We start from the raw sequence: 26,775 nt of genomic DNA on the forward strand, positions 1-26,775 counted from the left end.
ATTTCAAGGGCCCACATGGCTGAATTTCTACGGCGTCACACAGGCCTAGGCCTTGCATTGCCACTCATACAAGCCATTCAATGCATAGCGAATCGTGTACTGTGCAAGCTGTGGTTACGTACCTGTGGGTTGCTTGACTTTGTGCTCCATGTTGTCCTTCCTAGGCACCGTCCACTGGGACTTGCGAGGAGATGGAGGAATCCTCCCGTGTACAGACCGCTGGTGGACCTGTCGACAATGGAAGAAAGACATGTCATACTTACATACAGACTTGACCGAGCCACTATACAGGAACTGTGTGCCCAGCTGGAGCCAGACCTGATGTCCCCCATTCGCCAACCCACAGGGATTCCCCCTCTGGTGCAGGTTCTGTCAGTACTCCATTTTTTGGCAAGTGGATCATTCCAAACAACAGTGGCCATATCATCAGGGATGTCTCAGCCTATGTTTTCTAAGGTTTTGTCCAGAGTGTTGTCTGCCCTGCTGAAACACATGCGGAGCTACATTGTTTTCCCTGAGGTGGGCGATTTGGCTACAGTGAAGGGTGATTTCTATGCCCTTGGACATATCCCCAACATCAGTGGTGCCATTGATGGGACCCATGTGGCCTTGGTTCCCCCCAGTGGCAGTGAGCAGGTGTACAGGAACAGAAAAAGTTATCATTCTATGAATGTCCAGGTGGTCTGTTTGGCTGACCAGTACATCTCCTATGTAAATGCCAAGTTCCCTGGGTCAGTGCATGACGCGTACATCATGCGAAATAGCAGCATCCCTTATGTGATGGAACAGCTACAGAAACACCGTGTGTGGCTAATAGGTGACTCTGGTTACCCCAACCTGTCGTGGCTACTTACCCCAGTGAGGAATCCCAGGACAAGGGCAGAGGAACGCAACAATGAGGCCCATGGGCGAACTAGGAGGATTATAGAAAGAACCTTCGGCCTCCTGAAGGCCAGGTTTAGGTGCCTTCATATGACAGGGGGATCCCTAATGTACTCACCAAAGAAGGTGTGCCATATCATCGTGGCCTGCTGTATGCTTCACAACCTGGCTTTGCGACGCCAGGTGCCTTTCCTGCAGGAGGATGGTCCAGATGGTGGTGTTGTAGCAGCTGTGGAGCCTGTGGAGAGTGAAGAGGAGGAGGACGACGGGGACGACACAGACAACAGGGACACAGTGATACAACAGTATTTTCAGTAGCACACAGGTACGAATCAACCACGCCATTTTACATTTACTTAAAGTCTCCTGCCTCTCTACTGTCTGAGTTCCACCCCAGTTCCTGTTAACTGAGTTGTGACTTTCCCTTCCGTTTTCAGAGCTGTGGGCCCCACTGCGTGACCTCTGCTTTGTTTGCCCATGGACTACAGCTGTGTGACAGTGGTATGTTGTGATCACAATGTAACTGAACATTTTGGCACCGTTATGTCTAATACATTTGTTCAAATTACAAGCAGACTCCAGATTTTTTTAGTGCAAAAAGTGATTTAATTCAAGTGCTAAATTTATGGAACATGATTGTAAAACGGGGATGGGTGATGGTGGAGTAATGTCCATGGCAGAGTCCAGTTCTCAGTCGCACAGGTGCATTGTCCATATGCCTGTGGAAGGATGGAGCAGGGGCAGTTCAAGGTTGGACAGGGTGACAATGTGGGACAGTGGGATGACATCAGGGGGTATCGTTTGCTGGCGGGGGTCTTGCAATCCTACTCTGTCTTCTTGTGAGATCTCAGGTTCCGCTTGCGGGGTGGTTCTTCTTCTGCAGGAGGTGGGGTTCTGGTAGCCTGTCGTTGTGTGGGGGCCTCCTGTCCACTAGCGCCGGCGGAGGTGGTAGGCTGTTCCTGGTCCAGGCTAGTGACAGGGGCCCTTTGTGGTGCCACATGGTCCCGCAATGTGGTGACTATCTGGGTTAGGGCCACGACGATGGTCCCCATTGCGGAACTAATGTTCCTCAGTTCCTCTCTGAACCCCATGTACTGTTGCTCCTGCATTAACCTGGATCTCCTGGAACCTGGCCAGTACCGTAGCCATCGTCTCCTGGGAGTGGTGGTATGCTCCCATGATGGAGGAGAGGGCCTCTTGGAGAGTCGGTTCCCTGGGCCTGTCCCCCCCTGTCGCACAGCAGCCCTCCCAGTTCCCCTGTTTCCCTGGGCCTCTGTCCCCTGGACGGTGTGCCCACTACCACTGCCCCCAGGTCCCTGTTGTTGTTGGGGTGGTGGGTCAACCTGGGTGCCCTGTAGTGGTGGACACACCGCTGATTGACGTGTCCTGGAGACAGAGGCATGGGCCCGCTGGGTGGGAGCTGTGCTGGTGTTCCCAGAGGGGGTTAGGTCTGGTGTAGCCTGTGGCTGTCTGTGGGGAACCGACTGTCCCGGGGTCCCCGATGGGCCGGGCTGGTCATCAGGGTCCAGGGAGACAGAGCTGCTGTCATCACTGGGGGCCTCTTCTGGGGGTGGGATGGACATCTCTGGACCCTCCTTGGCAGTGTGGTGGCGTTCGGGTCCTGCAGGGGTATAAGAGTATGGTTATTGCTTCTGTGTGTGGCATTTCGTGTAATGGGTGGGTGGCCGTGTCCCCCAGTGCTGGCATTCCCTTGTGGGGGCTTTTGTGACGGTGGCTTGTGGGGGTGATGGGTGTGTGCAGTGGGCATGCTTTGGGGATGGGTGTCCATGCTTTGGGGAGGCATGCAGGGCTAGGTTTTGGAATGGGTGGGTTGTGATGGTGAGCCATTAGCAAGGAGTTGGTGTGATGGGGGTGGGTGTGAGGGTGGGGGTATGATTTGGCATGCAGGTGGGGTGGGGGGAATGAAGCAGTGAAGATTTGACTTACCAGAGTCCATTCCTCCGCCTACTCCTGCGAGGCCCTCAGGATGCAGGATGTGCAAGACTTCCTCCTCCCATGCTGTGAATTCTGGGGGAGTAGGTGGGGGTCCGCCGCCAGTCTTCTGCACCGCAATGTTGTGCCTTGATACCATGGAACGCACCTTCCCCCGTAGGTCGTTCCACCGCTTCCTGATGTCGTCCCGATTGCGTGGATGCTGTCCCACAGCGTTGACCCTGTCCACTATTCTTTGCCATAGCTCCATCTTCCTGGCAATGGTGGTGTGCTGCACCTGTGCCCCGAAGAGCTGGGGCTCTACACAAACTATTTCCTCCACCATGACCCTGAGTTCTGCGTTCGAGAACCTGGGGTGTCTTTGGGGTGCCATTGGGTGGTGTGGATGAGGTGAGGGGTGGTGTATTTGTTGTAGAGTGTGGTGAGTGTGGTGGTGTATGGTGTTTTGTGCGTGGAAAGTGTGTGGGTGATGTTGTGATTTGCCTCTGTGTGATGGTGTACTCTATGCTGTGCTCTCTCTCTCTGTCCTTCACTCGCAATTGTGGTCGTAGGGGTTTGTGGGTGATGTGGGTGTGTGTTTTATACTGGATTGGGTGTGTGGGAGTGGTGTGTGTATGTGTCTCAGGTGTGTGTATTTTGAATTATCCAATGTGGATGTGTTTTGTAAAGGTGTGTGTATTTTGACCGCGGCGGTGTGCACCGCCAATGGAATACCGCGGTTGAAAGACCGCTGCGGGGATTTGTGAGTCGGAATGGCATGGGCGTATTTCTGTTGGCGTGACGGTGGAGGTTTGGTCATCGCCAGTTTCCCGCTGACCTTTGGTGTGGCGGATTTTTGTGGATGTCGGATTTTTGGCGGTTTGCCAGTTGCGGGTCAGAATGACCGTGGCGGTTTACCGTGGCCGCGGCGGTGTTATGGCGGCCTTCTGGCCGGCGGTAAGCGACTTTTACCGCTGAGGTCAGAATGACCCCCATAGTCCCGATTTTTATTTGTGTCAACTTCTCATTTATTTTGGAACATACATAAAATTGCGTCTTTGTGTGGTGTTAGACCTTGGCTGAGCATCTCTGCCACCCTTACCCAACCCAGAGGTCAGACTGCTTGTTGGGGAGCCAAACTCCAACCCAGGAAACAATGTTCAGCCACGAGGGAGACGATCTAAAAGTGCTTGTATGTGACTACCAAGGCTTCCAGCACACTATGAAGTGTAGTCTTCCAAATAGACACCAGTAACCCAGCCTAAAACTCCGTCCATTTAGTATCTCTGTACTGAATTTTGCCACTTCACTGATACCTACAGTGTCTAAGCAGTTTAACAAGTCTTCAACAAACCCTCCCCTTAGCCCTGACTTTAGACACTACCCTCTCCTTCGCCGTAACCTAAACTCCAAAAGTCACATGACTGTAGCATATCGCTAACTGTAACCCAGGCCCAAACGCTAAACATAACCTTACCTGTTTTCTTAATCCTAACCGTTGACCTTACTCATGTCATTGTGGAAGTTTACATGTGGTGGCGTCCATCTTATAGCGTGTTAACCTTATGGAGTCAATGCTGGGTGTTTGTGTAATTGGATGTTAATGTTGTGGATACCATGTGGTGGTATCTGTGTAATATGGTGTTAACGTGTAGTCTGTGTCATGATGTTTGTGTAATAGGGTGCTAATGCTGTGGAGTTCATCTAGTGGTTTCTTTATAATAGTATGTCAGTGTTTTGCAGTTCAGATAGTGGTGTCTATATAAGAGGATGTTAACGTGGAACCCATTTAGAGGTGTCTGTATAATAGGATGTTAACACTGTAGAATATATGTAGTGGTGTCTGCATAATAGGATATTGACATTGAGGAGTCCAAGTGACAGTGCCTGTAGTCTAGGATATTAAAGTTGTGGAATCCATGTGGTGGTGTTTGTATAAAAGGGTGTTACCTTTGTGGGGTCCCTGTGGCTGTATCTGTATACTAGGATATTAACGTCGCGAAGTCTGTGTAGCATTGCCTGTGAAATAGTGTGTTAACGCTGTGGAGCCTGTGTAGTGGTGTCCATATAACAGGATGTTAACTTTCTGTAGTCCGGGTGGTAGCGTCTCTATAATAGGATGTAACATTCTAGAGCCCATGTAGGGATGCCTGTGTAATGGGATGTAAATGTTGTGAAGCCCATGTAGTGAGGGCAACCAAAGAGGCACCTCATCGTTTTCTAAGACTGAAGCTGAGCCAAATGGCCAAGGACACCGTAGCAGCATGGAATGGGCTGTTGTTTACCTAAGAAATCCTTTTTTTTGTCTCCAAGTGAGTCCCTGTCAGTTTAAACCAGACAGACTGAAGAACGAAAATGAATTCAGACAGCCCCTCCCCATTGAGGTACGGTGAATGAACTGTAAAAAAAAGCCTTAATGAAGCCACAGGCTAAACTGAAAATAGGAAAATGGTTCATTTAGTATGGTCACATGCATTTTTTCTGGACTAATGCTGCAGTTTTTTAACTGTGCGCTGGGGAACTTCTAACCAGAACCCAGGGCATGTGATCTGATCCTTCAAACATGTCAAAATTAGCTACATTCCTGATTGGCCTATTTAACATACCTAGAGGTCCCCAGTATATGTTACAAAAGCCCTCTCAGGGTCTCTAGGTTAAATATCACTTGTGGACTGCAGCACATATTGTGCGACCACTAAAGTAACCATGCAAAGCATGGCTCCAGGCCTGCCACAGCAGCCGAAATATGCAGTTTTAAAACTGTAACTCAGCTTGGCAACATAAACCTTTACCAGGCCTTACCCCTAATTTTTAACATGTATGATTCACCCCTAAGGTAGGCTTTACATGCCAGTAGGGACGGGTGCAATGTATATAAAAAAGTTGAACATGTGTACTTATGTTTTACATTCCCTGGCAGCGAAACACCTCGAAAGTCATTTTTACACAGTTATAAGGGCTGAATCTCCCGTAGAAAAGTAATGGTTTACATTAAAATACCTTATAATGCATTACTTGAGTTTGGGAATGACTAGAAAAATGATTCAAGGACTCATTGTAATAGTAACTTAAAATCGAACATAATTTTCAAGTTGAGGAAGATCGCCTGGGGGGCTGTGCCCAGCCTTTTACTAAACTTCAAGTGAAGCCTGTCTATCCCTTGCACATGTAGCTCACATCTAAGCCTGCCTTTCTTTTATCCTGATAGCCAGTCTGTCTCTAAACTCAGTTGAAGCGCGAGCTACCCCAGAGCTGGTTTGAAGTGACCACAAGGACCCACACTTCTGGGTGAGCACAGAGAGCTCTGCACAGTAGAAGAAAGTTTCTGACATGTTGATATTAGGTACAGAGTAGCTCTTGGGATAGTTTATAATAAATCAACCAGGAAGCACCTCAAAAGTGAGTAGGGTCATCCCTGGGAACTTTTATCCCTTTCGTTAGGGAGGGGCCAGGCATTTCTTTCACCCACAGGCTGGCACAGGACATAAATATGGCACTCACAGTATTGTCTTCAGAACACCTGTGGAACTTTGGAAGACAAAATAGCTGCACCTGATGTTGTGAGCTGTGAGGAGATTCTAATGACAAGACCTGTTCCCGTACCCACGACTGAGACGTGGACTCCTAGGGTCATTTGACTTATACCTTGTTAAGCTACTAGGACACAAAAGCTGCAAGAAGTTCACTGTCTGGAGGAGCCCAGCTGACCGTTTCTAAATGGTCCTGCCATGGACTCTGCAGGTGGCTTCTTCTAGAGTGAATCCTGACCTCTAAGTCATGTCCCTAGGGTCTTGAATCCCATGGATATGTTTCAGAATGCATTCCTCCTACCTAACACTGAAAGCTGGAACTTAAAAACTTTTTCAAGCATTTTTGCCTGGAGAACTGACAGAAGACTGGGGCCAACCTGCCAAGTCAATCTGACAAATGTACGTTGCAGCAGGGCCAAAGATTCAAGTTGCTCTGTCTTGGATCATTTGCGCAGCAGCAAATCTGTTTTAGCAGGACGTCGTGGAGAAGGTTTCCCAACTTGTGGAGCCCTGCTTAGCCACAGCTTGCAGACATGCTATTCTTCAGGAATCTATTCTACAAACAAGTGACTAAGTCCGAAAGTAGACATCTTCACTAGACCAAAGGCGCAAAACATATCCTGCTGGTGAGGGAGCTTCCTTGGCCGTGAATTTTGAATTTATCTAGATTGTAGCTTTCCTGCCAAAAGTCAACAGCTTCACCAGGATTTCTTTCAGCAGCTAACAGGCCTTGTGGAACCCACCATGGCCACAGCCTTCTGCCTTGCCCCCATGAAGATTTTTGATTTCCATTTCAAATTATGACTAAGGTAAAATTTCTGAGCGGGACAGGCCTCTTCTTTCTTTCTGACACCTGCTCCATCGTGATTAGCCATTAACCTTACCCATGTCACGGACTAGTACAACCAGCTTTCCGTGGCTGCCACTTGGTGCATCTTGGGACTTTTTAATTTAAAAGTTTAAAACTTCATAACTCTGGTTCCCTTATTGGATTTTTGTAATTTTGATCTCCTTCTGTTCGCTATTTGTATAAATTGAAGCTTGATTTTTATTTTGTTATGTTTTCAACTTTTTAATTGTTTTGGTGCTTGTAAATGCTTTACCCAATTTCTTAAGTTAAGCCTATCTGCCCTGTGCAATAGCTACCACTGGAGGAGTGCAGGGTTAAATTACTGAAACCTTTACTGGGCCTAACAAAAATAATGCTGTTATTGGGGTGGACTGGCATCCACCCCTACTAGTTATTAATTTTTTCACATTGGTGGCAGTGATAGGATCCAAAACTTGTGTATAGCAATACCACTCAGTTAATAAGTTGGAAATTAAAAATCCCTTAATTGAATTGAAAACAGCATTTTTTGATTTTTAATTGGCATCAGGCTTTTATTTGGGTCTTTTTATTTTCCCAAATTATTGTTTATTCCAATTTTGCACCTTTCCAAATTCATTGAAACATGGAGTTGTATCTGACCCCCTTGGCAACTCTCACAGTGGTGGAAATGAAGACCCTATGCAAGGAAAATTGAGTGGAAGCTGGGCCATAATGCCACAAAGGGAGATTTTGCGAGAGCCCTCAGGGCCTGCGAGGAAGGACACCATACACAGATTCCCTCTGAGGAAAAGGCAACTCCAGAGGATGAAGAACAAGGAGGACAACCAGCAGGGTTGCTCTGGGCTGCAAGTGAAGCAGGCTCTCCCAACACCTATGCCAGCTTCTATGGAGTTTGGAGTCTGGAACAGTGTCTCCATTTCCCATAGCGATGGGCAAGAGTGGGGGAAACCAGCCTCAAATCTTCCCATGGCCCAGAAAGAATCTGACCCCTAGGGGGAGGATCTGGTGCCTAATGGAGAGAAGGCCCTATTCAGAGAGACCTGTCAGAGCTCTCTTAGTTGCATGGGCAGGGGGACCCTCCAGGGAGAACTTCTGTCTAATACAGAGAATGTGCACAACTCTTGAATTCCTTCTGGACCAGGCTGAGGTCCAGGAGCAAGGAGATATCAATGGAACCCATAGGATTTAAGCGAGGAAGTGTCCTATATAGTGAGGCTAGGGACCCAAAGCCTAGGGTGGCCAGAAGATTGGTGATTCCCCAACAGTACTGGGCCTTCCTTTTCATCGTAGCTCATGACATCCCCTTTGCTGGGCATTTAGGGCAGTCCATAATCTGGGACATGGAATTGTGGCAGTGTTACTATAGCTAAATGATGAGAGTCAGGATCAACCAGTTGCCTTATTAACAGGTGACTACTCCCTAGAGAGCAGAATTGGAATGACATGGAGAGGGAAGCCTTTGCTCTGGTTTGATAAGTGAAGAAGATGAGGGTGTACTTTATTTGGGACTCACTTCAGGGTTCAAACTGACCAAAGGCCACTCAGATGGCTCTTGCAGAGGAGTGTGGATAACTTTAGAATGGAGCATGACCTGGAACTGACCATGCAAATGCAGACATGGCCTTTCCAGGTTTTCCTGCTTAGCTGATGAAAACTGCCAACAGAATGTCTGAATGCTCCTCACCTTTATTTTTTGGAGGGCATGTAGGAAAATGCCTCTTTTTGTATAGTTACCCCTTTTTTTTTTTTGTCAGGCTGATGCTGTTTTTTTTTCACTCTGCACACAGGGCACTGCTAACCAGACTCCAGTGCCCGTGCTCTGAACTTTTCAACATGTAATTGGCTACACTCCAGATTGGCATATTTATCTTACCTATAAGTCCTTAGTAAATTACACAAAATTGTCCCCAGGGCCTGTAAGATAAATGTCACTAGTTGACTGCACAGCATATTGTGCCACCATTAAAGAAACATGAAAAACATGTCTCCAGGGAGAGAGAAGAGGCAAAATTTACAAGGCCCTAGTGCCACACTAGTGTCATTTTTTTACACTAATGTGGCGTTAGGAGGCCATTCTCCTTCACCATGTTTACAAAGTGGCGCAATGCTAGCATTGCACCACTTTTTAACCCCTTGCACCACATTATACCTGCGCCAGGTATAATGTATGCAAGGGGGTGTTCCCACGTGGGTGTCATTAGGTGGAGCAGTGGTGGCGCAAGAAAAGTGGTGCATCAAGATCGATGCATCACATTCTTGTCGATCTGGCCGTCAGTGCTCAATTTAGATTTTTGGTGGTTGGGACACCTTCACCAGAGGAAGGGAGTAAAATACTCTACCCCCTTTTCGGAGGTCCCAAATGCCAAAATTAGAAATGCCTGTCAGCCTACGGAGATATCTAGCATTCAGAGGAATCGCTGTCAAGGTGGTTCCTGTGAATGCATTGTAACTTTGTCGTATGTCTCTGACTCAACTGACAGTGCAGTACAGCAAAGTTACTTGTTTTTGTGAGACAAAAATCCCAAAACAGGATTTTCTTATTGAAAATAAAAAAAGGAAAAACCCCCCACCATGGAGTTATCTCCCATGGCGAGTGGCGCATTAGACACTTTTCACTGCTGCTTACTGCCATGGTTTTTCCTTGTGGTGAAAGGCAGTGAACTGACCTGTATGTCTACCCATCTAATTTAGATGGGCGGACATAGAGGTTGAACTCCGACGGCCCCTACTCCTTTGGGCCATCAGAGGGGTGTAACCATGGCTACACCAAAGGTCATCCTGTATTTAAATTTTAAGTTGTAACCATTATGTTGGTGATAAGGATGTTCTGTTGCCATTTCAACGGAGTACCCTTACCGCCAACATATAAATCAGTCCTATGTCAGAAGGTAAAACTTCCTAACAGGCCAAAGCGGATCTCTCTATCTACCCTAAACCTTACTGTTATCCCTGCCTAGCTTGGCCAGTTGTTCACAGTTGGGGCATTGCGCCTTTAGGCACTATTTCTTAATTTAAAACTATAAAAATTCATATCTGGGGATCCCCCTATAGGATTTTTATTATTTTGGTCTCCATTTGTTTATTAAAATATTCTCTATTTTCATAAATTGGAGTGAAATTTTTATTTGTGTTGTGCTTTTGATTTTTTAAGTGTTGTGGTTACACTTTTTTATGCTAAGCCTGTCTGCTTTGCACCATAGGTACCAGTGGTTGAGTTCAAGGTTAAATGACCGAAGCCGTTACCGGACTATATATAAATACTCCTATTCTTACTTGTGTTGGACTACCACATACCCCAACTATTAAACTCCTTTCTCACACAGAAGTAAGGGAACAGCAGAGGTATAGCAGTGGGTCCGCTGGAAGGAATGAGTAGACACCAACTGAAATGCACGTTAGTACCGGAAAGACAATGGAGACAGCGAAAATAAATGAAAATAGTAATTTAACAATTGCAGTGAATTCTAAATACTTCCCCTGTAATGCTTACCATTATTGACTACAGAGACTTTAATCTCCTGAAATCTGAATTTGCAACACAATGCTAGGCACTGCGAATTGTTTGAAAATTAGGTGACCTGGGTTTTCTGCACTGCATGCAGCTTGCCTGACGCTAAATTAATGTCAAATGCATATAAATGCCTCACAAACACCCTGCATAGGGAGTTGACCTGTGTTGAGAGAAGTGAAATCCCTCCTTGGGAAAACACAGATCAAATTAGTCATCATTCTTGAACATCGAAGAAAGGGGAGGAGCATGAGAAATCTATTTACTGTTTTACCAAGGGAAATAGATACTAATTTTCAAGAAACTTGCGTTAATTTATTTTAAGCATTTAACACATCTACACTGTACAGTTTGTAAAACAGCTACAGCAGGGCCATTATACAGGAAAGGACATATAGATGTATTTTATTTTTAGTACATGAAATTCTGCAATATGTTTTTAAAAACTGCCTCAGATTTCCTTATCACACCATCGTTGTAAAATCAGTATTCATTTGTAGTAAGACAATGAGATTGCTACATTATTGTAATAAATTATGACAGTTGAGTTGTGACATCACAGTGCCTGTTGCCAAAGCCAGTAAGCAATGTGATATATATATATATATATATATAGGTCGTGAAAGAGGCTTATAAAGTCTGCAGAAACAATGAAAGAATAATTCATTTCACGCAGCTGTAAACTATTATTCACAAGTTGTTAGCAAAGAGAATACATTTATGGTGGCAAGTTTATTAATTGCCGTTCTAGGGTTGATTACAGGCAAGCAAGGACTCTGTTAGCGTGTTACCACGCATTTTAAAATGTAGTAGAGTAAACTACTTTTACTATGTTTTTGAAAGAAGATTACTAGTTGCATATTTGTTGTTTAATACCAGACTGAATATTTCCAAATTACACCACATATTAGACCTCCTACTATCTCTCTCCAATCAAAGATTAGGATGCCGAAGAGTTACGATTGTGGGGGGAAGGGTTATGCGTGATATTTTATGTTATGGAGTAAAATACCCTCCACTGCAAATTAAAAGTATATTGCAAATTACTGAGTATTTTATGACCTTATGAAGGAACCAAATAAAGGAACTCTTGGGATACATTTAAATGCCATCTAAACTAGAACAGTCACTGCATCGCAGCTGCCGGTGACCCCTATGTCAGTTTTGATATCTCCATTCCCTGGTGCCAGCAGCTGATTGCTTCTAAGGCTTGTAAGTGTAGGCCCAAATATTTGTGTTTGGGCTTGGGTGTGAGAGTGAAGCGTAGCATGGGTTAATTCAAAACTAATGCTTCTGAGGATTTTTTTAAGATGTTCAAGGTCGTGCCTAGAAATGGAAGAATAAAGAATTCCAGCTAGATAATGCTTGGACTGAAAAAAGATAAATCTGTGCAGGTTGGCAAAAGTTGGGACAGGCAGCACTTTTTATATTGTCTAAATCTGAATAATGTGGGTAGCCAAATGTGTTACAAGACTCTCATTTGGAAGTTTTTAAAACAGATGTTTATAATGAGTATTAATTGGGAAAAATCAAAGCTTTCAAGTTATATCATGTTTTGGCATGATTAGATCATCTATCCATAATTTTCCTAGGCATTGTTAGTTGTAGTCTTCCATTTATCAATGGAAAATCAATTTACAAGTACCAGAATACAAATAAACAACCAGGTCTGAGTGAACTAATCATGTCTGGCCTATCGAAGCTCTGGAAAATGTGGTTGACCTTTTTCCAAACACTATGGTGGTCATTATGAACATGGCGGGAAACACTGCCGACCACCGTGGTGACGGTGAACAGAAGACCGCTATTGGCAGTGAACAGCACACCGCCATATAATGATGCCAAAATCAGAAACCTCCAAAAATTCTGCTACCTCCCGCCACTGCCAGGGCCCTTGATGGCGGAAGGGCTGTACACCCACCCCGCCACTGCCAAGCAGACAAATCCGCCGCCCTCCAAATAATGATGCACAAATCACTGCGGTGGATAGTGGATGTCGAACGACCATTGGCAGTACAGACCGCCTCGGCCAGCAATTGGACCCAACAGCAAGAAATGCACACGTTGGCAAGTTTGAAAACCCACACAGCTGACATACATCCACAACATTATGAAACGCTCACATACACACCCCAACAATCTTTTGCAACGGCAATAGGACAACTGAGATTGACAACACAACATACATACACTGAAGGCAACATCACACACCCAACCACACAACAGCACCCTCACCAATAATCCTACAACACACCACCCACATCACACACGATGGCACCCCCTAAGCATCCCTGCTTCACAGATAGGAAGCTAAGAACAATGGTGGATGAAATACTGAAGGTCGAGCCACAAATCTTCAGGGCACAGGTCCAGCACACACCCATCGCCAGGAAGATGGAGTTATGGCAGACTATAGTAAACAAGGTCAACGCAGTGGGAAACCATCCACGCACAAGGGACGACATCCGCAAGAGATGGAACTACCTACATGTGACGGTGAGGTCTATGACATCCAGGTACAACATTGCAGTCCAGAAAACTAGGGGAGGACCTCTACCTACACCCCGACTACACAGACTGGAATGAGAAGGTACTGGCTATCCTGCACCCGGAGGGCCTCACTGGACTCACTGAAGGACTGGACTCTGGTACATCATCTACAATTACTTCATATCCACCACACCTGTAATGCATGTATCCCCCACCCTCCAACTACCACCAGGACCACTACCCCACCCAGGCCACAATCACTACATCCAGTCATCCTGCATGCCCACAAACCCACTGACAGGCCCACATCCCTCCCCCTGTGCACAGCCACCTACCCCTGCAAGGAATCGCAATGACACTACTGCACCCACAATGCACCTCCACATCCCATTCAGAATGTAAGGACAACCCCACAATAGGTCCCTGAATGGCCACACAGGGGAATAAACAGCACAAAATAGGGCAGAGCTGTACATCTTTATTCGAATTAGTACATGTAACATACATGCCCATTCCGCCCCCACAGGCACCACCACCCATGCCACCCTGACGGAAAGGCCAAGGAGTGCCAGCAACCCACATGGAGACTGAGACCCCACTCCAGGGACTGGAGAGGGATGTATGGACAGTGAGGATTACCCTGGCCTGTCACACAGTCCTGGGCTGTCCCCCCCTAGCAGCCCCATCCAGAATACGACTGACACCCCTACCACACAGCCACGAACATCAGCTCTATCCAAACGACCCGACACCAGTGTCTCCAGGCCACAGACTGGTGGACCACAAGTACAGAGGCCAGAGTCTCCACCAACTAACAGGAAGGATGATGATGGCCCCAGTGCACGTGGGACTGCCCGACCTGTGCAGGGGACACAGGCACAGGGGGCTAGGCCCAGTGGGAGGGCATCAGTTGCCCAGAGGGGAGGCTAAAGGATGGATGCTGTAGTCCAGGAGGTGATCTCTGAGGTCCTGGGAGCATTCCACGATATCCAAGACAGGATGGGCGAGATCCTGGCTACCCTGGAGCAGAGTCCAACATCAAGAGACCATGGAGCAGTGGAAACAGCTCAATTCCACCATGGCCACTATTGCAGGGGTGCTGCAGCCCCACTACCCAAGCCAGCCTGAGACCCCAACAAACCTGGAAGCCCCTACCACTGGCCAGGACACAGACCTGCCATCTACATCAGCAGCAGCAACTGAACTGTTGGCACTGGCAGAGGACACAGAAGAGACCAGCACCCCTACCCGTGCAGCCCAGCACAAGACACTCAAACGGGCCCTCAGACCCAGATATGGCACTGTAACATCTGCGAAGACCAAGGCCCCCACAAAGAATTGACTTTGAGCTGAACTATCTCCCAAGTGTGCTACCATCCTCACCCGCCAATAGCAACATAATAACTGTCAAGGTACAAATGGACCAATGCCCACTTCATGAATCGCTGAGCCCATGTACCTAGTATGGACATCCACAATGAGCCCACTCCCTATCACTGTACAGTGCACCAATGCAATTGTGACACCAAATAAAACACATTTACCCCAATTTGTATGTCCCCTGTCATCATGGAAATTCATTTGTAAGTGTGAATGCATTTGCCAGTCAATTCCATATTCATACCTTTATTGCAAATGGTACCCCACGCACAACATAGCCTGGAGTAAACCAAAATGTACAATATGTTTGTTTCTATGGCACATGACACCTTATTCTTCAGGTAATAGTGTCAATGACTACGGACACCATATCCCCCAAACAAATGAGTCAGACAAACATTATGCAGTGCAGACAACAGCATCAGTGAAATGTACCTCATAGTCACTGGATGTATAGTTGGATCAGCTGCTTCCTGGAGTGGACAACTTCCCCCTCTTCATCCTCACCATCACTCTCATCCCCTCTCAGAGGTAGCACGTCTGGATGTACAGCAGCCTCCTCCTCTAGTAGGAGGATAGCTCTCCTCACAGCCACGTTGTGCAGCATGCAGCAGGCCACCACTATTCTATACACCTTGTCAGGGCCATAGCACAGGGATCCCCCAGAGAGATGGAGGCAACAAAATCTAACCTTCAGGAGACCCTTAGTGTTGCTCAATCACCCTCCTAGTATGTCCATGGGCCTCATTATTATTCCTCTCTGCATCTGTCCTGGGATTTCTCACAGGTGTCAGGAGCCATTGCAAGTTGGGGTAACCAGAATCACCTGAAAAAGTGGTTGAAACAGGACTGTAACAAACTGCCATTACTTGCAGACTACCTGGCTGTCAGCTATGTACTGATCCAGTGTCATACACACTCACCTATGAGCCATCCTCTGTCACTTTGTAATTGTTCCTTCAGGTGTGGCACACTGCTGTTCCTCAGGACAAAGGAATCATGAACTGATCCAGGAAACCTGGCATTTACATGTGAAATGTACTGATCAGCAGTACACACCAATTGTATATTCATTGAGTGGAAGTTCTTCATGTTCCTGTACACCTTTTCATTCACGCTTGGGGGGATGGGAGCTATGTGGGTGCCATTGATGGCACCTATCACATGGGGAATGTTGGCAAAGGCATAAAATTCAGACTTGATGGCAGGGAGCTCAGCCCTTTGGGGAAACTTGACATATGTCTGCAGGTGTTGTACAAATGCAACCAGGAATTTGGACAGGACGAGGCTAAACATTGGCTGTGAGATCCCTGCACCCATGCCCACTGTCACTTGAAATGAGCCCGTAGCCAAGAAATGGAGTACAGAGAGCACTTGCACTTCAGTAGGGATGGCATGCTGATTCCTATTAGCCGGTCTTAGTACAGGATCCAGTAAAGCACAGAGGTCATGGATTGTTGTACGATTGAGTCTGTAGGTGACAATGATGTGACATTCCACCATGGTCTCCAAATCAACAAGAGGGCTCTACACAGATGGGGCCATCCCTCGCCACATGGGTCTGTACCTATGGGGAGGAAAGAACACATATGAGGGACACACATACACATGCAAAACATCTTGTGTATGAATAACTGCTGCACAATACGTAGGTTACACACACCAGCGATGTATGATGTACTACTTTAGGGACATGTATGCAGTGATACCTCTGGACTGATGTGAGGAACAGACACTCACGTGGGCAGGCGACTAAGGGCTGGGACCTGAAAGCCCTGAATGGGGCCCCTGACCAGGAAATATGTATGTGGTGCTAGCAAAATGGCAGCCTCCTGCCATCCAGATATGAAAAAGTGGAAGTGACATCATTCCGCTGTAGGTAGTTGTCATGGCGGAAGGCAGTGTTCACTGCCATGCACCCATTCATTGGTTTACATGGTTGTCAATGGGGAACCTGGGCCTATCATGATCGCCGCCGGCGGTGACGGTGCACACGCCATGCCGTCACCCCAATTTCACTTGACTCCCATTTCCCATGCATGCACGTACTCCACTGAGTGTGCTGCCGTATCCTGACTCTTGTTACTCCAATGGCACGTGTCACAGGGGAAAGGGCCCTGGCCTTCACCATGGAGGAGCTGGAGAAGGTGGTGGACAGGGTATTACCCTGTATGCCAAGTTATATGGACGACCAGAGGAGCAGGTGAGTTGGCGGTTGTCTTGCATGGATGTGTGTGATGGTGGCGGATGCCTGTATGCATGTGTGGTCGATTTATATCTGTACAGGCGTAGATTTTGTGGCAAGTACTGTGAGTGAGGTGGTAAAATTATCCTGTGAAGTTTCCATCCCATAGGGGGCGACATGTCAGCTGGATCAGATGGACACATCCTGACGTCTGTTTTTCTTCTCTGTGTGTCCCATACAGGTCAGCGCCCATCAGAAGAGGGGACTCTGGCAGGCCATCGCCAGGGAGGTGCAGACCCTGGGAGTCTACAACCGGTAGAGCACCCACTGCAGGAAGCAGTGGGAGAACCTGAGGCGCTGGCCAGGAAGACCTGCGAGGCCCAGCTGGGAAAGGCCTCCCTATTAGAAAGGGGTGCCCGTCGGACCCTGACCCCACTAATGTCCCGCATTCTGGTGGTTGCATATCTGGATTTGGATGGGCGCTTGAAGGTAGCACAGCAGCCACAAGGGGGTGAGTACCAACACCGTTTCATACCACTTTGATGGATGTCTTTGGGTGCTGTGGTATGTATGCTGTCTAGTGCCAGGCACTCTGACAGGTGTCTTCCAGCAGTCCTGCCCACCATGGGCACGGAAATGGTTAGGGGCAGGTCTAACAGTTCATCGGGTCAGTGTGTCAAGGGGGTAAATGAGTTTTATGCTGGGGTAGTGGCCACTAGTCAGGGGCATAGTCATGACTACAGTTGTAGGTGCTGCGTGTAGGTGTGTAAGCTGGATGGGAGTTTGTGTGCACCAAGTATGTACATCCATTCAGGTATTTACAGATTTCTCTCATGTTTTGTCTCCCCACCCCTGGTCTTTCTGTCACCCCTCCAACCACCTCTACCCCTTCCAGCACCCCACTCCCTTCACCCATCCCAAGCACACGTTCAGACAGCCATGCACACACCTCAACATACAAGAAGAACACAGAGAAACACAAGCACCACACTTCCCACCACAGGCATACACACAGCCAACATACAAAGGCACACACAACATCCACTTCCCCCAGTGTGTCCACCTCTCCCGCCACCCTGTCTGTCACCTCAACATGCACACCCACAAGCACTGCACCCTCAGTCACTGCTGCTGGCCCCATTCTTGCAGTCACCATACCATTTGATATCCAGTCATCCACCCCAGACACCACACCTGCACTCACCACAACTACATTGACTGACACATGCAGCACACTCACCAGACCTGCAGACACCCAGACAACATCCATTTACACTGGCAGCCTGTCTTGTCCCTTTGTGCCCACCCCTCCTCCTCCTCCCAAGACACTCAAACGTTCCCAGACACCCACTCAACACACATCCACCACACATCAGCATACTGTACAGTCACCTGCATCCACGTCGAGCACACCTACACCAGTTACATGCACTCCCTCTACCTCCACTCCCACACCTTCCTCCATGTCCACCCCAACTGCCCCTAAAAAACTTTTCCTGTCCTGTGTTGACCTGTTCAAACCCACTAGCCCACCCCGCCTCATCCCTAAACTTGCCCTGCCCACTCCTTCCTCGTCTAAGTCCGACCCCGTCTTCCCTTCCTATTCCTGTGTCCCTTCTCCAGAGAGGAAGAAGGTCCAAGCCCGCTCCCCCACCTTCCAAGGGCAAACCCAAACCCCTTCCACCTCCCAAACGTAAGGCCAAGCCCCCCCAGACGTAAGTCCCCACCCCACCAGCCCCTGCCCCTGTTCCCTGAGGTGCCTGGCTGCCCCATTGATGTCCCTTTACGGTGGAGTACCCTGTCAACATGTGGGAGTCAAGTTCGGCCCATTTGGGCCCTTCGGGCTTTTTCTCATGGACTGGCCAATGGCCTTATTTGGACATTGTTTTATTTATTTTGTAATAAAGTTTGTGTGCCCAGTGGTGCTGTTGGCACACTATGGAGACATGGTTCATCGTTTCATTGTGGGGTTGTGGTGGGCACATGTTTGTACTTTGGGCATGTTTTATTTGCCTTGTGTCGGGTAAGTACCGCTTATTCTGGTGTGTATAGCTTGTGATGGTGTGAGGGGTTGGGAGTGCGTTGCGGGGTGGGTGGGGTGGGTGGGTGTGTCACTGTGCCCTTTCTTCCCTTGTTTAGTAGGTTGCTGTTCTTATCTTCGTCGTCTTCGTCAGCTGTCACGGTCGTGGAGGTATATTGCAAGGAGCAGGACTGGCATTATTTGCAACTCTCTCTCCATGTCTGCTTCGGCGTGTTGTGTGTGCCTATGGTGTTTCCTTTTATTTGATTCATTCCTGCTCCGGAACGGACTGCGGTCTTGTGCTTCATTATTTGTTGGACGGGTGGGGCATTTCTGTCGGCCTGTGGGTGGCCTCTTCTGTCGTTGTCGGCACTCCAATGCTGGTGGTGTGTGGATAGCCCGCTTGCTGTTTCTCATGTGCTTCATTATTTGGCAGTCCAGACCGCCAGGCTGTTGGCGGTAGTTACAGCCATCACCGGCGGAGCGGTGATTGCCGCCATGTTCATAATGAGGGCCTATATGTTGTTTAATAATAACAGTAATGTTACTATTTAAGAGGGAAGTCTTAGAGCTTCAGTACGAGGCTGGCGGTCTTAAGTCTGGCAGACTCGCAGTGATGGTCCGACCACCACAATAAGACCCTGGCGATCAGAATACCAGGTTACCACCGTCTCCACTGGGATCCATGATCCCAACAGGCTGGCGGTGGCTAAGATCGAAATCAGCCAAGGCGGCGCTGCATGCAACACCACTGTGCTGATTATGACCTCGTTCTCCTCAAGTCTTTTCATGTTGGTTTTACTACCATGAAAAGGCTGGCAGAGAACAGGTGCATGGGGCCACTGGGAGGGGGCCCCTGCAATGCCCATGCACTTGGCATGGACAGTGCAGGGGCCCCCTTACCCAGCACCATTGCAATGTTCACTATCTGCTGTGCAGACAGTGAGCATTCGAAGCGTGCTGGTGCACTCTGTTGGGGGGGGGGAATAAAACAAAAATAAAATATAAATAAATTAATTTTAAAAAACTTTGCAATGAAGAATTAGTTGATCATTCTTTCTTATTAGAGCAGGTATGTTTTTAGAGCAATTATGAATGGGTAGAGGTAGGTAGTTGATCCTCAGTCAGTGGTTTGTGAGTTTCATTGATGTATTTATCAGTCTGGTGTGCTGAGCATTATGGCTGCAAAATTACTCAGCATCACACCTGACACCTTCATCAACTGTTTTAGCATATCAGTAATCTAAGACAACTATTATAGATCCATGCTCATAGATGATGCTGAACCTTCTCACAGCGGCATTGCTATGGAATCTGATGGTTTAACAAGTGGGCCACTAAAGCCCTTACTATAACTGCCACTGTTAAAATAGACAAGCATAAAGCTACTTCAGCACCGTGGTTTATGAATACTGAATGCAATGCTAAGCACCAGTGTAAAAATATGGAATGAGCATAACACACTTTGATTTCACAGCTAAACTAATCTACAGAGCAACAACTCATGACTATCATTGACTGCTTGTGCAGCTTACTATGGGGATGAAATTGAAAAGTTAAAAACTCATCTGATTATTTTATTTCCATGGGCACCTTTTTTTCTCTAACCTTCCTCGCTTGAACAACAAATTACCTATCTCAGGATCTATTTAATGGATTAGCAATCTATTTTCACATTAAGAAACAAAATAATCTACAGCTAGTTTTAATTATCATATACCAATAGAAGTCCTCTCTGTATGGGGAGAACCTTATTCTTCATCAGTGGTGCTTCTCTTACACCAGTTTGTCATATGTTATATTCAGATGTTAGATGCTATGTCCTGGCATTTTTAATCTGCCCCCTCTTTAAATCCATGCCTTCTGGCATGTTCCACAGGATTTCCAATTTCTTAACACCATCACTTCAAAAACTCATAAACTCTTCTCTTGCCAGTGTTTGGTGTACTGGAGCCTGGAAAAAGGCCTCAGTGATGCCCTTACTCAAGAAAACTTTGTGAACCTCAAGATCATGGCTAAATTCCCTCTAACGTTTCCCAACTCAGAAATCAGAAAAAGCTTTAAATAAGTAACTATCTATATACCAGGAGACACACAAACATCAAGATAAAATGGATTTAGAACAGAACACAGTACAGAAACAACTCTGTTAGCGGTATCATAATGACTTGGCACTACGTATACTAGATCAAAGATTATTCAGCAGAATTCCTACTCTTATATTTATCTTTAGCTTTGGACACCTTTTGTCATTTCATCTTAACTGAATGACTCTTTAGACTATGCATCTGTAAGACCACACTGTAATTGTTAGGCTCCTTTCTCACAAACAGATCTGACTCAGTTATTTTAGGTTCTTTTACCCCCCTCTCCACCTCCTCAGTGCTGTCTTGTAGGGATCCTCTAGGTTCTTCCTTGAGTCCCACATTGTTAATGTGTACACGGCACCACTCCCAGAGCTGGTAAGATCATATGGTTTCAATATTCTGTCATATGTGAACGATACTCAATTGATAGTTGCTATCTTTCACCCCCTCACTAACACGCAGGATATCTTTAAGACATCCTTGTCAAAAGTAGCTAAATAGATGAGAACCAGCACCATCAAACTAAATGGAGAAAAAACAGAGGTCTAATTGTTTGGAAGGTAGAACGCTATCTAGTCCCAATGCTCATGTTCAGCTGAGTTAGGAGCTCTGCCTCAAACCACTGAGTCAGTTAGAAACCATTGCATCTGTTTTGACTTCAATTGTTCATTGATCTCTCAGATGGTTGTAGTAGCATCAACTTGTTTCTCTCTGTTGAGAGGCCTCAGAAAGGTTCCACTATTTCTGACAATTTCTACCTGAAAGACTTTAGTCAACACCCTAATCACGGCTGGAGTCCACTGTGAGAAATCTCAATACCTTGGACTACCTGGTTGTTCAATTGGGAGACTTCAAGTCTTACAGAATGTGGTTGCCAGAACAGGTTTAACCTCCCACCCAGGCAGTATCTCTCTTTAAACTTGAAGAATCTTCACTGGCTTTATCTCGAAAAAAAAGTCCCTGATACCTTCAAATCAAGAATTGGCAGTAGGGCTTTTTCTTTACTTGCAGCTTCTCCCTAGACCAACCTGCCTAGGGGCAGCTGGTATCTCAAAAGTCTGAACTTGCTTTCAGAAAAGCTCTTAAAATGTCACTGTTTACATCTTTCTAGGTCTTCCACCTACCTTTTTTCAGTCTGAGTTTTTGGTCTCTTAATACAATGCCTGAATTCTTGGCTGTGTATCTTGTACCATAAATACATAATTTATTCATTGTAATTGATCACAAAGAGAAATATTGAAGTTGAAAAACAGTCCTGTCAAACTATCCATGAGATTGTACTGTACTCCTAGTTTCTCAGATCATGTTGCTTTGCCGAATGGGTCATGTAATCCGATATTAATATTGTCAAATGACGTACTTGAAAACAGCAATAACGAGATGACAGTGCTGTATTCTTATTTCTTCAGAAAGGGAAGAACCCGGAAATGCCATAGTGGAAATCCTGGGCTCCTTCGTCAAAGGAACGCTTGTTAAATACTGGATCTTCTTCTGCTGTGCCATGTTTTTTGTGGTCAGCTTTAATGGCAAAGTTGTGGTCTACAAAATCCTATACATTGTGCTCTTTCTGTTCTGCGTGGCTCTGTATCAGGTGAGATTTTTTAAAGTCTTAATATATAATTTCAATGCATTTGTTTTTTTCTTTTTAGAAAAGTTTCTATATGTCCAATACGGCTCCCTCTTTTTGACATTGCCCATTAATAGTTGTATGGCATCTGATTTGGTTGCCAACAATTTACTTGTAACCTAAGAAATGAGAGAAACAGGCATGTTTTTGTACAGTTTACCACGTGATTGAAATCTATACACATTTACTCAATAAGTGATTGGTGAAAACAATGTCATGTTATGCACAATTAATCAGCTCATGTGGTACATTTTAAATTGTTGATTTTCACCTTTCATCCCCTTGAGATCACTGTGGATTTTAGCGAAGTTTGTATGACCACATGGTTATGGGATGTTCGTGTAGGACTCAATGCATTGTAGGAACCCTAGTCAGCATTTCTTCCAGTCTCTACCCCACTATGTGTGATGTTTAGTTGAAGGCAGGGCTGAACAGTTTAGTGTTCATGAAGTGTATGTAAGTTGGTGCTGCCCTCACGCTTGAACTACAGTATTCTATAAGATGGAGCCCTTGACTCTCAGAGACCTTCTTTTGCGGTTCATCCGATTGTCATGTAGTTCTTTTTTAGGTGTGTTGTCATGGATCATAGGCAGCCCCATCAAGTGTCCCAGGTCCAGGTGTAACTAACTGCTTCAGTCCATGTTATGTTTTTTTGTTGCGCCCTGGGACTTGTAGCCTTTTTTATTCCATTATGAAACCAGGGCCCATATTTATACTCAGTTTGAGCTGAATTAGCATAATTTTTTTTTTTACGCTAATTCAGCGCAAACCCAACTCCATATTTATACTTTGGTGTTAGACACGTCTAGCGCCAAAGTTATGGAGTTAACGTCGTTTTCTGGATGTGAATACCTACCTTGTGTTAATGAGATGCAAGGTAGGCGTTCCCGTCCAGAAAAGGACGATATTGCCTTAGCGCCATATTTATCCCCCATGCTAAGAATCAGCAAGGAGGGATGGGGGCCTTAAATAATGGTGCTAAGTTTGCTCAGCGCCATTATTTAACACCTGGGTATAGGCAGGCGTTAGGGGACTTTTAGGGATATTTCCATGGTCAGAGACCATGGAAAGAGCCCACAGGTGCCTTTCTCTGGCACCAGGGACACCCCCACTCACACCAGAGGGACACCACAGGATGGTAAGACCCGGTAAGTATTTTCCTTTCACGTGCGGGGCCCTGACTTGGGGCCCCCTGCATGGCTCTGGCCGCAAAGGCCATGCCTAGGGGACATTTGTCCCCTGGGCATGACCATTGGGGTGGTGGGCATGGCTCCTGTCTTTACTAAGACAGGAGCCATGTCCATGAGAGTTGTGCACCGGAAAATGGAGCTACACTGCTTAGAGGCATTTTTTTTGCCTCTAAACAGTATAGCGCCATAATTCGGCGCACAAGCTCCAGTTTCCCTTATGCCTCCCCCGCCCTGTTAGCGTCTTTTACAAGGACGCTAACAGAGCATTAGCGCCGGCTAGCGCCATTCTATAAATATGGCGCCCGGCCGGCGTCTTGGAATGGTGATAGCGGGCGCTATACTTTTTCACGCAAAACTGCGCTAACACAGTTTTGCGTGAAAAAATATAAATATGGGCCCAAGACTAAAATGCTTGACATGAACTTTCAAAGTTGTAAAAAAAAATTGTACATTTGCAGGGTCATATGTTGCAATTTCTCATGCCCCATGTGAGGACGCTATTGCAGATTGTGTAAATAAAGTGGGGCTAAATGGGTAGGAAAGAGCCTTTCTGTATTAGATCCAAGTAGGCGACTGGACCAGAGAATCTCTTTCTCAATTACAATTGAGGTGTTCCTTGAAGGGATATCTGCAATTTCTGCACATTAGGCAGATAGCCATAAACCTCTGAAATGCCCAGGCGTCCACTTTTCATGTTGAGGTTGCTCTCTTTTTAGATTTACACCCTGTTTATGTCAAGCCTGTACAGATTATTTTTGCTTGGAAGATGTAGGTGAACATGTCCATGTGAATGAGAATAGCTAATTATAATATGAGAATTTTCTCCATGCTTTATTACATAGCACGCTGAACAGCTTGCATTCACTGCACATTTTTGTGACATTCCTTTGTTGCTGCCTTAAGCTGTGACCCAACTACATAAGTAATAATGTGGATATGAATTAAGAACACTAAAGTAACACTTTCCTTGTTTTGCAGTATGCACACAGTTATGTTCCTGCTGTTAATAAATAACAATGGTATATTTGACTTGCTTGACTGATTGAACATTTGGTGGTAACAGAAATCCTCTGATTGTTGGAGATAGTGCTAAAGCCTTAGAAGAGCCCGCTAACCAAATTTTCTCCATATTACATGCCCTGTGTGTGGAGCAAATTCCATCTGCGTATTCGTCACCCAGCTGCAAATGAGGCCCATGTTATTACATATTGACTTGTGGTAAACTGGCTGTGCTTTTCTGCAGATTCACTTTGATTGGTGGAGGCGCATCTTGAGGTATTTCTGGATCACTGTCATCTCGTACTCCATGGTGGTGCTTATTGTTGTCTACGTGTACCAGTTCAAAACCATTTCAGGCTTCTTCCTCCAGATCCTAGGGATGTCTGAAGAAGGGTGAGAGCTCCTGCTATCAATGGACCATGCTTGGTTTACATACATGCAGTTTTCCAGTGAGTTAGGGAGTCTGTCACTGAGCTATGTAGCCAGTAAGTTAGACTGGCCTGTTTTTGCATGGATAATAGCCAAACAAGTAATATATTAGGTGAAAGTGGATCAGGACAGAGGCATACTTGCTTATAGGTAACACAGGCAGCCGTTTTGAGCACAAATGTGTGTCTCGAGGCAATGTTGACTTTGTGCATTGCCCGATTAGTAATAGATCAGTAAAATTATTTATTTTAACATGATATAGCCTTATAGCCCACTGCTGAGTGCTATACCATCGGGTGGGCTGTTTTAATAGCCTTATAGCATTTCTGCCACAGGCTATACTGGTGGTTAAAGGCCCTCGATCTCGTTATGGGCCCTCCTCGTCTGCGCCCTTAGTTATAGGCCTGAGCTACAGATAAGGGCCTATAATGAGGCAGAGGGTCTTTAACAACCAGTATAGCCTGAAACAGAAAAGCTATGAGATATTAGAACTTTTTAGCATCTGAGGGTATGGTGTTCTAAATTAAAAAGGTAAGATCAGAAAGACAGACATTGGAATGTTGGAGCAGAAGGCTTTTACCAGCTATCATTTACTTTGAGCCACTTCATTGTCTTCAATGGATTGCCAACATTCCATTGTTCTAATATAGCCTAAGAGCCTGCGATACCGCCCATTAAAGGCCCGCTCCCTCGTTCAAGCCTTTAACAAGGGAGCTGGACTTTAATTGCCAGTATAGCCATGCTACAAAGGGCTATGAGGCTATTAGAACATTCTGCCACTAGAGGGCAGAATGTTCTAATAAATAAAACAAAGTCCTCACAGAGCCCAAGGGGATTGAAATCTCTTCGGGCTCTGTGAGGCCTTTGTTCACAGCTGCTGCTGTGATCAAAGAGCAGTGGAATATTGATGCCCTGGCATTTCCTGGCCAGGAGAAGCCCAGAGCACACTATTGTCTCCAATGGAGCTCTCAACATTCCGATGTTCTAATTATTCATAATATATTTTTTGAGTCTGATTAGTTAGTAGTTGACACTATAGGTATGTGCCATAAAGAAATGAATCAAGGTGTTCTGTCTATTTTTCTTCCAATAGGCTGAAGGATCTGGGGCTCGAACAATACAGTACAGTTGAACTGTTTGCAGGGATTCTGTTGCCTTCTTCCTTCCTTCTTGCCTGTATTCTCCAGCTGTACTACTTTCATGACGACTTCCTGAAGCTTACTGACCTCAACAATATTCCCATCAACCCTGAAGGCGTTTTAGACAGGTATGCCCATGAAGCCATGGAATCTATGAAAGAGCAGGGTAGATTTTTTGTAAACCAAGTGAAAACAAGTCTCTCTTAACAATGAGAATTTTTGACTAATGTTATTTTTTTTATTCTAAAGTTGGAAGATGATTTTGTCGGGTAGTTGCTTAAATGGCTAACAGGATCTGGTAAATGAACAAGTGAGTTGCAAGGATAACAAAGGCTATTCATTTGGGGTGGTGGAGCATGTCCACTGGTGCCTATTAATGAGCCAGAATTTCAACTTCAAATGAATTCCATTAGTGGATCCAAAATAGCATGCACAGCTCATGCATACACACTTTCTTCCAATGTCCTTCCACTATTGTCAGAACTAAGCCATGCCCGTCCTGTACTTAGGACCTCTATACTTGGCATAGAAAATGGCATTGCTAG

The 26,775-nt window shown here is 46.0% G+C and overlaps 1 protein-coding gene across 2 annotated transcripts in view; it reads left to right on the top strand.

Annotated features, from left to right (window-relative positions):
• Positions 1-26,775, top strand: part of LOC138303899 (piezo-type mechanosensitive ion channel component 2-like) — a 733,706-nt gene that overhangs the window by 179,374 nt on the left and 527,557 nt on the right. For both annotated transcript variants that reach the window (XM_069243434.1, XM_069243435.1), the window contains 3 exons: positions 22,256-22,437; positions 24,907-25,055; positions 26,185-26,358. In XM_069243434.1, the coding sequence (XP_069099535.1) occupies positions 22,256-22,437; positions 24,907-25,055; positions 26,185-26,358 (505 nt within the window). The remainder of the gene's footprint in view (positions 1-22,255; positions 22,438-24,906; positions 25,056-26,184; positions 26,359-26,775) is intronic.

The sequence above is a fragment of the Pleurodeles waltl genome, chromosome 7 (genome assembly GCF_031143425.1).
Source record: "Pleurodeles waltl isolate 20211129_DDA chromosome 7, aPleWal1.hap1.20221129, whole genome shotgun sequence".
NCBI classification, from domain to species: domain Eukaryota; kingdom Metazoa; phylum Chordata; class Amphibia; order Caudata; family Salamandridae; genus Pleurodeles; species Pleurodeles waltl.